The sequence below is a fragment of the Leptinotarsa decemlineata genome, unplaced genomic scaffold (genome assembly GCF_025532065.1).
Source record: "Leptinotarsa decemlineata unplaced genomic scaffold, Ldec_3_MD MMD2_tig00003736_RagTag_RagTag, whole genome shotgun sequence".
NCBI classification, from domain to species: domain Eukaryota; kingdom Metazoa; phylum Arthropoda; class Insecta; order Coleoptera; family Chrysomelidae; genus Leptinotarsa; species Leptinotarsa decemlineata.
In genome coordinates, this window is record NW_027412593.1 from 507,691 (window position 1) to 526,097 (window position 18,407).

The 18,407-nt window shown below is 34.7% G+C and overlaps 1 protein-coding gene across 1 annotated transcript in view; it reads right to left on the minus strand.

Moving 5' to 3' along the window:
• The window catches only part of fw (CUB and Sushi multiple domains furrowed), a 117,764-nt gene that overhangs the window by 49,843 nt on the left and 49,514 nt on the right, over positions 1 to 18,407 (minus strand). Inside the window, exon 3 of the mRNA XM_074178231.1 lies at positions 871 to 1,176. Coding sequence (XP_074034332.1) covers positions 871 to 1,176 — 306 coding nt within the window. The remainder of the gene's footprint in view (positions 1 to 870; positions 1,177 to 18,407) is intronic.

Here is an 18,407-nt window from a genome sequence, read left to right on the forward strand (position 1 = left end):
TACCACGTGGTGAACATGTCACATAATTTTTGTTCGAAATGAAGAAGTTGAATGTGAGGTACAGTGTCCAATATTTGATAAAAAAATGTTTGTTTAAGTAATTCAAACTAAAACACCTAGTTATTTATATAGTTTATTAAGCAGGCAATTTGAGAATCAACTCATTCAACATCCTAGGCACCGTACTTCTATTTTGGAGGATGTTTTTCTTATATAGCCCCTTCTTATCTGAATGAAATTTTACCACTTTTAGTGTGCTAATTTGAAAATTTTAAAATTCAATGTATGGTAATGCAATGAAATTCTTAAATTGACCAAAATAATGTTAAGAATATTATGAGTTACTAGCAACTATATGATCTATAATTTTTTCCTTCTCTATCATTGCTATGATGGTGAATAAGTATTTTTATAATTATTTTCTTACACTCTGTATAATTTTTGGGAGAGGTGGAAGATAGCCTTTGGCTAACCCTTTTACTTTTATGTATAAATGTATTTTTTATGCATAATAAACGATATTATTATTATTATCATTTGAGAATTCTGAAAGTTCATTGAATGACCGAGTTGAATTGACTTTTTTCCACTTCTGAATCTGTTTTCTGAAGTGGAAATTGGTAATTAGTTCATTACATGTCTATTTGATGGGTTGGTTGAATTTTCTTTTATGATGTTTGAATTTTTAATTACTTTTTACCTAAATTCAGGTGAAATTATTATTCATCAAGTAGGTGAAAGGTCATTTGATCCGAATGTTTATTATATAACGCACTAATTAGCATAGCGAATCAGGTAGTGCAATTTTGTAAATTGTCCGGTAAAAATCTCAACAAAATCTCATAATAAACCGTTTCTTGAGTGACTCACCTATTGTTCCAGGAAACCAGGCACACAGCGGGTTCTTCTGCAGATCAGTGCTGCTGTTGCCCACCCTAATTTCCAAATCCTGCAAAGGCTGATGCCCACAACAGCCTCTAGTGGTGATTCTTATCGTCTTGATAGGATACGGCCTCAGCAAGTCGACTTGCCACCATGGACTAGTTTCTTTGTATGTTTCCGAACACCTCTTCCCGTCGTGTTCGGTGCTTTTGTCGCCATCGTTGGCATTCACGGCTGATCCTCCTTTCACGGTGGTGGACTGGTTGGCAGGTCTTCGGTAGGCGACATTAATACCTGTAACAGTTTTTTTATTTATTTAGTGATTTGGGGTTTACACAAATGATGGAAGAGTATTGTCGGTTTGATATACAGAGCATTTGAAGACTTGATTACAGTAACATAGCTTGAGGTTCAACGGTACCTGGTATCTTCGTGGATAATAATAATAATAATAATATTTATTGGCAAAGATACATTGTTCAATGATACAAATTGTACGAGTCAATTTCCAAATAAATATAGAATTCCCACAGAAGGATATACCTGTGCGTGGGGTCTGCAGAAATTTGAATACTAATGAATACAATTTAAAATTTAAAATATAAAGTGGTATGAGTAAATAAATAAAAGCTAAGACGTTTTAAAATTATCAGACATATTATTTTAATTATATCATCAATCTTCTTGTATGAATATGTGAATCAGTTTCTATGCATGTCACTATGATAGTAAACATTTTTCATATCAACGTGTTGGTGTATCTGAAGCCTTGGCAAGCCTAAGACCCAGGTTTTGAGTTTATTCCTTAATGAATTATCACTCCTGATACTTTTTATATGGTCAAAAGTTTTCAGAAATGACCAAATTTGTAAAAATAGTTGAAAGAGAAGGCTTTTTCTCTCAATTTGTGTCTGAAACTTACTGCTTTGCATAATCTCAAGAGTATATTTTGAAATTATATCTTTTCTTTCTTTCTCTGGGAGTTTCCCACATTTTTTCGTATAAAGATGGAGAAGTAGAAAACCAAAACTTTTCTTTCTAAAAAAATTATTTCTCCTTATAATATATCTATCACTTCCAACATGAATATTCTGTTTAGCAATGTTCTATCGAATAGAGTAGTAGATAATGATAACATTTTACTTCGTATCTCTAGTACAAAATCCAAATAATTACAAATTCTCAAGTGGCAAATTTTTACATTATAATGATTTAGAATATTATCTCTTCTTGGAAAATAATGGAGAGTAGTTGTCTACAAACGTGAAGAATATAAAGTAAAATAATGGAAATTTCCAATACGTTGAACTGTACACATCCTCTTGCGGAATTCGATACGTTGAATGCATTAACACTATGACGAAATATTTCACCTGCCGTTTGAATATTAACCTCTACTTTCTCCAAGACACAGAGAATGAAAAATTCATATCAATTGAATATAGTTATTATTAGAACGCAATTATTATTCTATTTATATCTGTTAATTTAAAATAATATCTATACGAAAGTAATGAAGCGGAAGAATTTGTCTGTTTATTTGGCTGGAACGACCAGCCAAATTTCTTTTCTTTTGTACAGTGCCATACCCAAAGTATGCACCATATGGGAAACTTATTTATTAAGGATTTTCCGACAAGAAGCTATTCTTGATAAAAGTGTGTGCATTCCCTAAAACTAAATATGCACCAACAAAATACAGTAAAACACACGTAATATACGAGGAGCCTTCAAATATTTGATTTTCAGACAAGAGCAAAGTACTATTATTTTGGAAAATCTTGGTAAATGTTATTTAAAATCTATTTGGAGCCATGAACATGTAAGTGAAGATTTGTTTTTTCATCCATTTTTTCAAAATGGGGACTACGAAAAATTTGATAAAATAATAAATAGACATCATCCTGTATACGACGGTTTATTTCAAAAGGCTGTAATATTACCAATTACACAACTATCGTGTTATCCACGGTCAATTTTTCTGAACAGTAAAATGATTTTCAAAGTTTATGGTGCAAAGTTATTTTTATTTTTTGTTAACACCGAAAAGTACTCAAAATTATACAGTATTGTAAGGAGAACTCAATATTCAATAATATCAAATCCAAATCATCAAAATAAAAGAAGTATTTCGAAACAAACTCAATGATTTTCTGAGATTTTCTTGTCCAAAATAGTTCTCCAAAATAATCTCCAGAAAATCAATGAGTTTGCTCCAAAATACCTATTTTATTTTTATGTTTTGTGATTTAATATTATTGAATATCAAGTTCTTGTTACAATAATGTATAATTTTGAGTACTTTTCGGTGTTAAAAAAATATAAATAACTTTGCACCAAAAACTTTGCGAGTTATTTCACTCTTCAAAAAAATTGATCGTGGTTAACACCATAGTTGTGTAATTCGTAATATTACAGGCTTTTAAAATAAACTGTCGTATACAGAATGCTGTCTATTTACCGTTTTAGCAATTTTTTTCGTAGTCCCTATTTAAAAAAAAAAGTTGAAAAATATAACTTCGCTTAAACGGCCACGACTTCAAATCTAGATGTATTTTTTGATGCTGAACAACTTTTCCAAATAACATTTCCCAAGATTTTTCAAAATGAGAGTACTTTACTCCTGTCTCAAAATCAAATATTTGAAGGCTCCTCGTATATTACGTGTGTTTTACAGTATTTTGTTAGTGCATGTATAGTTTTAGGGAATGCACAAACTTCCTTATGGTGCAGAATTTGGGGATGACACTGTATATTATAGCACTATTCTTGTTATCTAGCCTACAATTTTTAGATCGCCCTCAATATTGATATTCGAAAAGTAAGTCGAAAAAAAAAAGATACCAAACCGATTTATTCGTTAATTAAACGTATTAGGTACAAACTTATCAGATCAGAAAAAAAAGCTGTTTGAAAGTTCATTTTGAAGCATTATCATTTGGCAGAGATGTTAATACTTATGGGCAAAAATTAATGGAAATGGATCTGTTTAGCTTTCCGAATACGCCCGATATCTGAATTGAAAAATGGAATATAAAATATCTCTTTATAAAGTAATTATTAAAGTGCAGATGAATTTTATGCAATTGACCCAAAATCATATTATGGAGTTACTGGAGTTACTTTTCAGCGAATTTGAAAAATTAAAGCAAATTTGCATCAAAAATATAATTTGCTTGGAGCAATGTTTAGTATTCATTAGCTTATCGACTTGAATTGAACGGGGTATATTTTCCGGGGAGAATAATTTTTGGCAAAGTAATGTTTTGGCTTTCCACTTCTCCATCTTCATACAAAAAATGTGAGATTCTTCCAACATCCGATGTCCACCAATGAGGAAAACAGTTTTTTGCATTTAGAAACTTGAGTTTCTAATAACTTGACCATGCCACACAGTCCCCTACGGCTCTGAGGAATGATTTATTCTATACAGCCCCCTACGACTCTGAAGAATGATTCTCCACAGCCCCCTACTACTGTGAGGAATATATCTGATAGACCAGAGCTTCGGAAAGGAAAACAGTGTTCCATGTAAGTGAAAGTTTACCACTTTTATTTACTATATTGTGTAGCAATCCTGTGAATGATATATGATTCAATTCCTTAATGAATGTTTGTAGTTTGGAATACAAACTGAATAGAGAAAAGTGTTTTTTGTATAATTTAGTGTTCATATAAAAGTAGTTGTTTCAAAAGTATTTTTCTTTCTTGTGATTTAATGTTTATATGAAAGTAGCTGTTTCGAGAGGGCTTTTTTATTCAATCTGTTATACATTTATTTGAAAAAGGAAAAATGTAAGGGCTTCAGTAAAGAGTGTTTTCTCCTCTTGCAGTGATAACAGCTTGATTTGAATAAGGTTTTGGATTGCATTCTGCGGAAGATTCACCCATTTTTGTACCACTATGTCGCATATCTCTCTAAAATTTTTGAGAGTCGGCACATGTCTCCGTAACCGTTTCTTAAGCTGATCCCAAACATGTTCATTGAGATTCAAATCCTGACTGTGAGCAGGCCAAACAAATCGTGTGAGATGAACCTCGTTAAGACACTGAGTAACGATACAAGCAGTATGGGGCCGTGCATTATCATGCATAAATATTGCGTCGTCTCCAAGAAAAGGCATATAGAACCTCCAATAGGTACTTATGTGCATTCAATGTGCCATTTTCAATGAAGACTAACTCCATGCGAGCGTCAAACGATATGCCTCTCCATGCCATAATTAATCTGCCACCAAATGGAAGTCGCTCGGCAATACATGCTTGGGCAGATCTCTCGTCTGGTTATATTATATTACCCCCCTACAGAGGAGATGGATGTTGAGCTTGCGACTCCAATTGACCGCCCTGTAAATTTAGATAAGGAGCGTGTCTACAGAGGAGGTGGATGTCGAGCTTACGACTCCAACTGACCTCCCTGTAAATTTGGATCAGGAGCGAGAGCTTCTCAACTCTCCAACTCCTGATCCAATAACTGAATCTAAAAAAAAAAGGTTTGGTGGTGGAGCCAGGAAACGACTGAGGCTTCTCCTCAAGGGTGGGGTACCTTATGAAACCGCCTTGCACCAAATTCTTGAGCGGCGTGCGCAGAATCTGTCTCAAGTGGAGGAGCAAACCCCCCATAAGCAGGTTAGCAAATGTTTGCGCTAAAGTGATGATTAACCAAAACCAGAGGCGAAAAAGCCCTGCACGGTTGAATCTAAGGCATCGTCAGGTGTAGCTGATGTGCAAAAACTCTCATATGGGAAGGTTGTCGCGGCTTGCGCTTTGACTATCCGACTACTTCATTAATGATGAAACAGCAGAGCATATACTTTGTGCCTGCCCCGCTGGGGACCAAATCAGGTTTTTTGAGTTCGGCAGAGTCGTACTCTTACCGTCTGACCTGAAAGATCACTCACCATACAAACTAATCGGCTTCGTCAAGAAGCTGGGTTTATTTGGTCGAGTGTGAAAAGGTGTGAGCCACAATTAACTCTTGCGGGTTGCGGTGAAGGGTCGAATATACCCATTCACTTTGGACTCAACCTAACCTAAATATCTCTCGTCTGGTCGTCTCCATAGTCGTACACGTCTATCTCGTGAGGCAGAGTGACGATTCATCCAATCTGTGTCCAAGCCAAGTGTTCTTGTGAAAAATTCAATCTTGCAATCCAGTGTTGACGGGAAGACGGCGGTCCAGTAGCTCTAGTTCGGAAAGATAATCCAGCAGCACGGAGTAGCCTCCTAACTATCCACTTATATTTACGTTTCTGACTTCTTGCAGATTACTTCGAAGGGGAACTGCCGTAACTGTTCGGTTTCTCAAAGCACTAGTTACGAGAAAACTCTCATCTCTAGCTGTTGCAGTCCTGCTTCGCCCTGAATCAGGCCTTGGAGTTAGCAGACAAAGGGCAATTGACAGATAAAACTTTAACAATGACTTAATTACTCTCTTCAAATCGTATTTTTGCAACTGCAAGCAGCGTGTCCAACTCAATTGCCTCAATCTGTCGAATATGTAGCTACATCTGGTGTACCACAAGGGTTAAATCTAGGACCCCTACTGTTCAATATGTTCATTAATGATATCGGAGATGTGATTAATGTCAATTTCATTTTATACGCAGATGCCTTGAAACTGAAACACAATATATAACATGTTCTAATGATTGCGAACGTCTGAATTTAAATCGTGTTGCTGCATTGTGTCGGGAGAATAATCTATCTCTCAAAATATCCAAATGTAATGCAATTTCTCACTTACTGAAAACCGAATCTGACATTACACAACTACGTCATAAACAATCAAGTTCTGTAGCGTCCTGACACACTCACTGATCTAGGTGTTACTTTTGATTCACTCCTCTCTTTCAATAAATATATTGACACTACTCTGACAGCTGCTTATCGCATGTATGGATTCTTAGTTAGAAATACAAACGACCTCGAAAAAGCTTCAACATTGAAATTACTTTATGTCACTTTTGTTCGATCTAGGCTGGAATATGCATCTGTTGTGTGGTCAAATAAATCAAGTAGAAGCCCTACAGAAGCGCTTTAAAATACATGTCTTTCAAATTCGAAGACACGTATTCTACTGTAGGAATACCCTATTATGAATTGCTTGAAACTCAAAATTTTTGTAGTCTCAAGGTCATAAACAATATCATTACCAGCTCCCAATTGTTACATATGTTGATTTTTTGGGTTCCTAGACGGTTATCTAGGAATAGTGTCACCTTTTATATCAACACTCCACTAACAAATTTAATGAAAAAAATCCCCAATCTATAGAATGTGCGATACTTGTAATTCTGTTAGACTTGTCCTAGATATATTCAACCGCCAGATTATACAAATCAAAAGACATTTCTTAGCTAACTGACTAACTGACAGTTCTGTTTTTATTTTTTTTATTGATTCACAAATCAAATTATGTTATTACACATTTGTAAATGCCACTGTTTCTCCCTATCCTGTAATCGGGTTCATCCTGTAGAATAGTGTATGAAATAAATAAATGAATAATTGAAAGTTTTTTTAGGAATTCTGACAAGAGCCCGTTTTTTGTCTAACGCTTATCGCAGAAACAACAACTATGTTTTTGAAGCAATTCATTAATACAGTATGGTACATCCAAAATATTTTAAATGAAAAAATAAATTCACAAGATAACTTCAACTCATGAGGTAACACTAATTTTATGCCCGGTAGTGTATATAATGATCCCAATCTAGAAAAGATGATGAAATTTCGATTTCAGACTACATCCTACATTTTTCCGCAGTTTGTGGATGATTTATCATTTTGATTTAGGGCAGGCATTTGGCAGACGACTTGGAATTTTGAGGGAGGGTTCGTTACTTTTCGAACTTCGTCAAATCCGCCTCTGAGCGAAAGTTATAATTTCAATTAACTACCTTTCATTATTGTAGGTACATTACCGAACATCCATAGAACAATGAAAAGCAATGGAGTGTATCCGAGTGGTGCTTCATTCATGATCTGCCCCTCACTCATAAACCGTTTCAAATCTGATTTGGCATTCATCACACTCTGCGACGAGGTTATTTGATCGATATCTACAGTTTCTAAAAATGTATCAGTGCGAATGAACATTTCCATTGGGTTGGTTTCAAGGTTGTTTGGTTCATATGATATATTTGGTCACTTCCGTTTACGCTGATAAATATCACTTTTGAAACCTATAATGGATTAAAATCCGTATCTCCATAAAAAATATATTTTGAAAAATTGTCTTTTATTTTTGAAAAGCTACTTTTTTATGGAGTAATCCATCTTTTTTCAACCTCCTGTCCTACAGACCCCAGAGACCCTTTATAATAGGAGAGCCCAAGCGGGGATTTCGGGAATCTGCGCGGCAGATTAATATACAGGGGGATACCTTGTACCCGGTTAAGTACCTCCACCAAATATGAGCCTCATATATAAGGCCGCCAGTGAGGGTTAAAGGATCAGATTAGAAATTCTCGAGCGCGTCAGATTGAGGTAGGGTGAGCTAGTTAACTGCTAACAAGTGTATATTTCAGTAATCTGACAATTTGAGAGTGACGTAAAGAAAGGGAAGGGCAGCAAAGTTGTAAAAAAATAACGTCATTTCGACATTCTCGAGCGTAGCTAATTTTTTTTTATTTTGAAGGAAATAATTCAAGAATAACGAAAAATATATAATCTGACGATTTCCGCAAGTCGAAATAACAAATTTCGTCGATAAAGTGTAATGCGTGCAGCTGTGTGATACCTATATTTCCCTCTCCGAGTTTCTATTCTTCTATTGCCTATTCACTTTTCTCTATCTATTACTCTCTCACTCCGTCTCGACTCAGATTTTTGTTGCCATGCCGCCCTCACAGCTGTTCACAGAGACTCGTTCGTGATGAAGATGAAGATGATGATTAATTAATCGATTGATTGATATATGTAGCCATTACTACGTGGTAGAAAATCATAATAAAGAAAAGAGAAATTAAACCTTCTATGTTTTATACCACTAAACATAGAAAGTTTCATTTCTCTTTTCTTCATTGATTAATCAATTGATTATAAAAAATTTAATTTTTTGAGCATTTAAAAAAAAATATTTTCTTATAAATACAAGTATTCTACTTGAAAATCTTATACTTATTCATTTGCATGCTATTTCCTGAGCTTTTCGATTAATTAAGTTTAATGAATTAAAAAAAAATATTGTTTTTGTCAGATTAAGCGAATCCCTCTAGATAATCGTCAGATTATGAGACAGCACGTCTACAACATAAAGATGAACCATATATATCTTAATCTGACGCGCTTGAGTATTTCAAAATGTCAATTTTTTTTGCGCATTATTATAATGACCGCGAGTTTGCGTCAGATCGAAATCGTCAGATTATTGAATGGAAGCTTTTTTTTGTTGCACTCAACACCCCCTTAAGAAATCTGACGTGCTCGATTGAATTTTTTTTCTTCTCACCTTTAACCCTTACGTACAACCACCCATATCATGCAAACGATCAGATTAACATACCAACATTATTGAAAATACGTAGGGCATTGATGCTATCAATATCTGACGCGCTCGAGTATGTCCATGCAACAGTATTTTTTACATATTTAAAAATGTATTGCCGCTTTCCCCACCGATGAAAAGGTATATATTATATAACATTTTTTTCTTCTTATCATCTAAGCTTTGCAACCTAATATGTCTCAATGACGATCGAGTAAATCCCCATTTTGCAACGTGGGCTCCCCTGCTGTTAGCAACACCCGGACATACAAGAGTCCTTGTAGCTGCGGGTCGTTCTAGTAATCCAGTAACTTTTTCGCCTGAAAGTATGGGGCAGTATACATCAAATCCGGTAGTTCTGATTTTTTGCAGACTTGTTTGTGATGTTGGCTTAATGAATAATCCAAGTTTGTGACCTCAAGCGCCGAAAGCAACTTTGTCAAAAACCGAAAAAACAGCGAAAAATCGGGCTTTTTCTCTAATTTTGACGATAATAACCCTAAAGGACTAGTTTTTAAAATCCGGTCGTTCTGATTTCTTGCAGACTTATTTGTGATGTTGGCCTAATGAATAATGCAAGTTTGTGACCTCTGTTTTTGACTAGCCGGCTGCCCATAACGTGAGTGCCATTTGAACTCAAAATCTACAGAATGTCTGATCTCAGTCCCAGTCTGGGTTTGTGTTTTATATGTAAGGAGACTTTAAGTGAAGGTCAAGTGCGCCTAGTGAAGGAAAGAGGTGTAAAAACCCTTTTTGCGTCGAGTATTTCCCTTAAGAACATAGAAAAATCAGCGTTTATTGAAGGGCGTAAATGAGATATATGTGCACAGTGCTTGTCAGATAAAATACAACAATCCGAAGTTGATCAAAGCAGATGTTAGCAGTGGAAAATCATATATTACGCCATCAAGGGCCACGAGATCAGTTTCTGAGCAGTTCAATTTCAGAGAACACTGTTGTCTATGTGGAGACAAAATAACTGGAGAGTTCTTTGTGACAGAAAGGAAGAAGAAGCCAGAAAAACGGAACATTACTGCGGAAAAGTTGTCTCTCAATACAACCATCTTGAAAGCAGCTGAGAAACGTGGTGATGAATTGACTCGTAAAATGAAAGAGCGTATATTTGCGAAGACAGATTTGGTAGCCCTTGATGATAGATATCATAGGTTTTGCCAAACAAAGCTCTACCAGGCACCACCAACAGGAAAGTCCAGGGAAAATCGTCAGCATCCCACAGTTGATAAGGCCATGAAAAAGATTTATTCATTTCTGGAAGAGAACGTTGAGGAGTGTCAATTCTCTCTAGATGAACTCATGGACCAGATAGAAGGAGAACGACCTCAACTACGAACAGTCAAAACTCGCTTGTTTGCAAAGTATGGGGAGGACAGTTTGATCGTTGAGAGACCCTTCAAACACACGACTGTTTGTTTTAAAAGCACAGGTTATAAAATTCTCAGCAGTACATGGTATGACATTAGAAGCTCAGATCCTCAAGCAGAAAGACTACGCGTGATGAAAGCAGCTGCTGAAGTCATATCAGTCGCAAGTGTATGACGATTCCTATAGAAAGAAGTGCGTTGCTATGACACATTTAATAATATCGGCAGTCAGGCCTCGCTCGTTTATTTCTTGTTTACTGCATGGGATTGGTGCATTCTTGTATTCGTAGCTCAATAAATAATAGACAAAATCAAAGATGGAATTGTTTTATTTCAAAACTGACTTTTATTTTTGAATCATGTGTTCCATCACATAAATAAGAATTTATCAATTCTTCTACATTTCACTCCTTACTCTTTGAGTTGTTTATTTCAATGTCTTCCTAGTTCATTCTTCTCAAACATCAACGTTCACACTTCTCATTTTATTTTTTAACATCCATTCATAAAAAGCTTCGATGGTATAATCAGGCTCAAAATTGAATTAATCAGAAAGACAGAATTGCAAAAAATTGCGAAGTTCGAAAAAAAATTATAAACTTTGAAAGGCTTGATCCCGGAAACTACTAGGTCTACAGAGACAGTTCTAGTATCATATTGTAGCAAATTTAGTCTACTTCAAAAACTTTCAAAGCAAGTTTTTTCAAAAACTAGTCCTTCAGGATTTTAATCGTCAAAATTTGAAAACATCATAAACAAGTCTGCAAAGAATCAGAACTACTGGATTTAACGCATGCTATGATGTATAAAGTTACAGGACAATAGATTGGAACCAGGAAAAAAGTGGAGGTAACCGTATCTCTGAACACAGTGATACGCATCGTGGGGGAGCCCACGATGCGAAATGGGGATTTACTCGAGCGTCATAAAGACATATCAGGTTGCAAAGCTTAGATGATAAGAAGAAAAAAAAGTTTTACATATAATATATACCTTTTCATCGGTGGGTGAAGCGGCAATAGATTTTTAAATATGTAAAAAAAATACTGTTGCATGGACATACTCAAGCGCGTCAGATATTGATAGCATCAATGTCCTACGTATTTTTAATAATGATCGTATGTTAATCTGATCGTTTGCATGATGCGGGTGGTTGTATGCAAGGGTTTGAAGAGAAAAGAAAAAAAATTTAATCGAGCGCGTCAGATTTTCTAAGGGGATGTTGAGTGCACCAAAAAAAAGCTCTCATTCAATAATCTGACGATTTCGATCTGACGCAAACTCGCGACAATTATTATAATGTGCAAAAAAAGTTCACCATCAACAGAAACATTTGATTTTTTGTAATCAATTGATTAATTAATCATCATCTTCATCATGAACGAGTCTCTGTGATCAGCTGTGATGGCGTCATGACAACAGACTTCAGAGACGGGGACGGAGTGAGAGAGTAATAGATAGAGAAAAAGTGGAAGAGGAATAGAAACGCGGAGAGGGAAATATAGGTATCACACAGCTGCACGCATTGAACTTTATCGACGAATTTTTGTTATTTTGGGTTGCGGACATCATCAGATTATATATTTTTCGTTACCCTTGAAATATTTCCTTCAAAATAAAAAAAAATTAGCTACGCTCGAGAATGTCGAAATGACGTTATTTTTTTACAACTTTGCTGCCCTTTCCTTTCTTTACGTCACTCTCAAATTGTCAGATTACTGGAATATACACTTTTCAGCATGTAATTAACTCACCCTACCTTAATCTGACGCGCTCGAAAATTTCTGATGATCAATTTTTTTTTACTAATCTGATTCTTAATCCTTCATGGGTGTCAGTCACATCATCTCATTCTAAGATGCACTTAAAGGTACATAAACAAGGTCAGGTAATCCAATCGAGAGAAACCAATCCAGAATCCAGACCCACTATAGTCTATTTCAAAAGAGTGTAGAGTAATAAATCATGAAGTGTCATAAAATTTGCCTGAATTTCGTTGTCGTCCATGGGCGTAGGCAAATCTTAGGATTATTAAACTTAATAATTAAAGTAAATTAAAAATTACAGACATAGATAATAATAAAAGGCCATTTTTGGGAAGTAATTTGGTCTAAAACTAAGTACCTACATGTATTTAGGTAAGTAAAATTTCTTAAAAAAAGATTAAGATTAATTTTAGTGGTTCTTGTAAACTTATTTAATATGCAATTTAGGTTCATATACTTGAGCATGATTTCTCAAAAAAGGGTTAACACTTAGTTCCGAGGTGCCATGTCATTATAATAATCCCTTTTTGACCCTGCCCACCAATCATGCAATACCTATTAAACCCAGGTAATTAAGAAAAAGAGTTTAAATATATTGTGATGGTGTCTTAAACATTCGAGTTATAATAGTAATTGTTACTACACCAATTAAACGTACAGTGATATTGTGATATAAAAATAGTGAAAAAGTTATAAAATGGGGACATTTACTCCAAAGAAAAGAAGTGTAAAAAATTCTCCGCTATCTGTTTGCGAAAAAGTTATAATTTTAAATGTATATGATTGCATAAAACACGATCACCCTAGTTTGTCTGTGCAAGAAAGTGTTGAGCGATGTGCCCGAATGACTGGAATTGGACAGTCCACGATTTTTAAATTATTGCGAGAAAGAAAGATATCAGGCCAGGTAAGTCCATGCAAGAGAAAATCAGGAAGACCAATAAAAATCTTAGATGAAGACACCAAATGTGACATTCGAAGAAAAGTTCATTCGTTTTATTTTAAAAAGGAAATACCCACTCTTGAAAAAATATTTATCGAGATAAGCCAAGATAACGATATTCCTTTGATATCCAGAAAACTTTTATGGAAAACTTTAAAAAGTATGAATTTTGCCTGGGAAAAGCACAATCGAAAGGCACTATTGCTGGAGACGAAAATATTTGACAACTATAAAGCAGTACCGCAGAGAGCAAAAGAAATTTTTTTATCTTGATGAGACGTGGATAAACGAAGGTTATATAGTCAAAAAATGTGGCAAGATAAAAATATAACAAGTTCTCGCCAAGCTTTCATAGAACGCCTTTCGACGGGTATTAAAGTGCCTTCGGGAAAAGGGAAGAGGCTTATAATTGCTCACATTGGAAGCGAAGACGGATTTTTAAAAGAAGGTTTGTTAAGCTTTGAGTCGTGCCGGACGGGAGATTATCATGAGGACATGAATTCGGATGTCTTCGAAGACTACTTCGGGGAAATGTTAAAATTTCTTTCAGCTGATTCGGTCGTGGTTATGGATAATGCAAGCTACCATTCAAGGCGCTTAGAGAAGGTACCAACTTCAGCTTGGAGAAAGCAAGAAATTATTAACTGGCTGTCAAATAAAGGTATTCAGTTTGAGACGAATTCAGTAAAGAAGGAACTACTAGCCATAGTAAAACAACATAAATCTCGCTTCATGAAATATGCCGTAGAAGATGTAGCAGAAAAGTATAAAGTAACTGTGCTGCGCCTACCGCCATATCATTGCGAATTAAATCCTATAGAACTTATATGGGCACAAGTTAAAGGATATGTTGCAAGGCACAATACCACATTTAAAATGAAAGATGTCAAGGTATTGTTTGATCAAGCCATTATGGAAATCACATCAGAAAACTGGCAAAAAGCAATCCAGCATGTTTTAAAAGAGGAAGATAAAATGTGGGAACTGGACAACTTGGTCGATCAGGTGGTTGACCCTATAATTATAACACCAGGGGATGATGACAGTTCTTCGGATGAAGACTATACTGATGTAGAATAATTTAATTGAATTGTAAAAATACTGTAGCAGGATAAGCAATCTGGACAGAGACCAGTGTATCAGTGACAGTGACACTTTTGCTTAGGTTAGGGTTTAGAATTAAGGGTAGTCTGAATAATTATTTTCTCGGAAGGTTCTCGAAAATTGTACCTAGTAATCTCTAGAACATTCAATTAGGGTATAAATAGAGTGTTGTTAAACGTTAAGGGAAGTTCACAGTTTTAGTATTGTTCAAGTGTCAAATTGTAATAACGTATCCAGTAAAGTTCTTGTCGTTTTTGTGAATAAATTGATTTAAAGTCCCCACAAGTGTTTCAATACGTAAAGTTAGTTCGTGTGTGTTTGTGAGTATTTCCCGATTTCGGTTCGTATATATTTTATTGTTACATTTTATATTTTTTTAATAACACTGTTCTGCTGTATTAAATTTTTATTTCCTTTAATATAATTTTTATGAATGCATATTCTTTTGGCAATTATCCCACTAGCGCGCCTCTGGCTCAGTATTTATCCGTCGATAACAATGGACAAATCCCTTAAAACAGGGTGATACCTACCTGCTCTTTATGAAACGACATAATTTTGCAATGCGGACTAGGGAAGTGACAGAATTTATTGACGGATCACCCTGTAGCGCTTTTGAATACTTAATGAGATTTTATTACTCTACACTCTTTTGAAATAGACTATAATAATGATATAAAACCAAAATCCAATAGCATCATCGTAGTTAATGCGATGGTAACGAAGGGAACAACTGGATCACCAACTTGGACACTGCGACCGTTACCACATCGCCTTTGATAAAGACTACCACAGTAGTAGACGAAACGTCAGACATGAAAACCTGCAGACCATGGCCAAAAAAACCAGAAAATATTTTTTACACAGTTATCCCCGAACGTGAAAATTTACATTCTTTGATCAAAAGCATGTCATGCTAATTTGATAATTTCACGGAGGTACTCGTCGTAGTTTGGGAAATATGAATATTTAATTTTCTTTTATATAAAATTCATTTTCTCATATATAATTCTTTTTCTTATATATAAAATTCGAGAAAATTTGTTTCGAACTAGGAACAACAGTATTTGAGTATTTATCCTGTAAATACGAAGTCTGATGCCTCACACAAAATATAACGGGAGTATTCATAGCAATTCAATATAGTTTGAACCATATCAATTCAGTAGATGACGACACAGAACACGAATCAAAACCCAAAAATCAGTTTAGCATATTCCTGTCTGTGAAAACCTTATATTTAACATTTCAAACCTTTACGGGGAGAAGAGATCAATCAAGAAGAACTCAGGAAAAAATCAACAATACTTATATAGTAGGAAGCATATCGTGTATGGAAAGTCTACTTCCGAAAATGTAACAAACATTATTTTACATAGTAGGGAGCGGGTCGAGTAAGGTCGGTTGACTTGCGAAAACTTAACAAAAATCGCCAGTAGATGACAAATGAGACTCCCCAAATCAGTTCAGCATATTCCTATCCTAGAGAACTTCAAATTTAACAAAGTATTAACCAAGTATTTTGTGGGGTTGCAGTCAGATTGGTAGAGCTGTTACAATCTGACTGCAACCCCACAAAATACTTTGATTTACATTAAAGCCAGCCACGAATTCTTCTCTCGGTCAAAAAATCAAAACTCTGCTCTACTTTGTCAAGCTTTCACTTCTGATGGGAAGCTTCTTCAGGGCCCAATATGAGTATTCCAACAGAGACTTTCATCAATGTATATTCCTGAAAAAATTTGACCATTTAAGAAAATTTTGTTGTTGTAAGCCAAATTCTCTGTTTCTGTCGGTTTCTGTCAAAAACTATTTTTTCGTTGACCAGCTGCCGCCCCCGTACGAACGACAACTCTCAAAAGGCGAAACTTGTGCGAGCCAAGGATTAACGAGACCTTACCTTTCAACGTACGATTTCTAGCACGATAAAAGGTGAAACATTACATTACAGTAATCTGTATCAAATTGATGAAGATATGATATTGTTGCAATCTTTTCTACATAACATTTCATTGCTAGTTTTCTAATATTCCTGCAGAGGTAAGAGGACTTTTAATAATCTGTTTGACGTGAATCGGGCTTATCAGAATGTAATCGATAGGTCAATAATAATCATGACTCCGTAGGCGGATCAAAAAGAAATTCCCCGACATATGGTCATGCTCGATGGCATTTGAAAAATGAAATATTTATGTAATTCAAGGTTGTTTTTTGTTAAGATACACCTCAAGAGAAATGTGGTCTGAAGTTTTATGAAAAAAACATATCCATAAAAACGATATAGAAAGTTGAACTACCTTGGTCTTCTCTTCGAATTTAAAATTATCCGATTTCTAATCAATATTCTGAATTATTTTCATAATGAATATATTGAATATGTATATGTTCACTGATATTTTGTGGCAGTAAGAATAAGCCGAGAATCCAATGAACTGTATAAAGTCTCCCAGAGAAATAATTAATTGTATTGCAATAATTACAGGAGTCTTTGATATGTCAGTTTAGTCTTGTATTATGTTTGAGAATGGAGAAAAATAAAGTAAAGTTAATCTAAAACATAATATACGTTTTGTGTAAAAATCCATTATGCCAAAAATTGAATTTTTTGCATTAGTGCAAAAAGTAATTTACACAATACAAAATAATTTATGCACTGTTTTGCCTACAAATCGAATATGAACCGTCTTGAAATTATGTAGCCCCGAAACCTAATATTCAAGCTCCAAAATCAATACATTTATAGGTTTTCCTGTCAATGTATTTCATGCAAGTTAGAAATGGTCACCTTCAATATAATTCCGCAATCACAGCTGTAAGACTGTATTGAGTTGACAGTTTACAATTACAATATTTTGTTGTGGAGCTGATATAATTGAAACAGTGAATAGAGCTACAACAGATTTACTGATTAATCTAAAAAATTATACGAAACTTGTTATGTACTGTTTATAAACAGGTGTGAAACACAGTTTATTAAGAATATTATTGAGAAAGTTCTCCTAGCATATTTACAAGAAAAATCAGAATTATTCAAGTCCAAATGTTTATAGGAAAATTCTAGATAATGAAAAATTGAAAAACTTCCAAGCGAAGTACTTTTTATTATAAACTTAAATTTTGAGAAGAAATCGAAACAAACTGATTTTTCGTTTTAATTTTTTCCCCTCGCAAAAACAATTCAATTCACATGATAATTTACGGCATACTACTTTTTTAATGCTTTATTAGCAAGTATTTTTGAAACCTCAAAATATTTACAGTTTTTCAAGGAAACAAAATGTTTCACAAAATATTTCCTTGGTTTCCATTTCTATTTCAAAACTCTTCTCGGTTTTATTGTAGCTGTTGAAATGTCTACTTTGAAAGAGTCTATACTTGTTTATAGTTTATTTTCCATCGATTCACTTAAAATTGAGAAAACTGAACAACAGACTTTTCAGATAACGATTTAGCTTAATTTTCTCTGTCACTGTTCACAGAAAAAGAAAGAATAAGTGTAGTTTGAGGCAACCGCTTTCATTTAGTGGATGATGAAAAAATAGATAATTTTATAAACGGGCCTTTTTTGCTTGCGGCTGGCGTTTTCTTTGGAATATTCATAACTTCTTTCTTATTGCATATCTAGAATATAAAACGAACCAACATACAAAATTTAAGCCTCTGAAAATATAGCAGTACGGAGAAAAAGTGATGAAAAGGTAACTTTATTTTATGAACGCTCCTTTTTTCCGCGCGGCTGGCGCCCCACTTGAAATATTTGAAATTCCTTCCTTATTGAACATCTGTAACATAAAACGAACCCACATATAAAATTTCAGTGTCCGAAAATATAGCGGTAC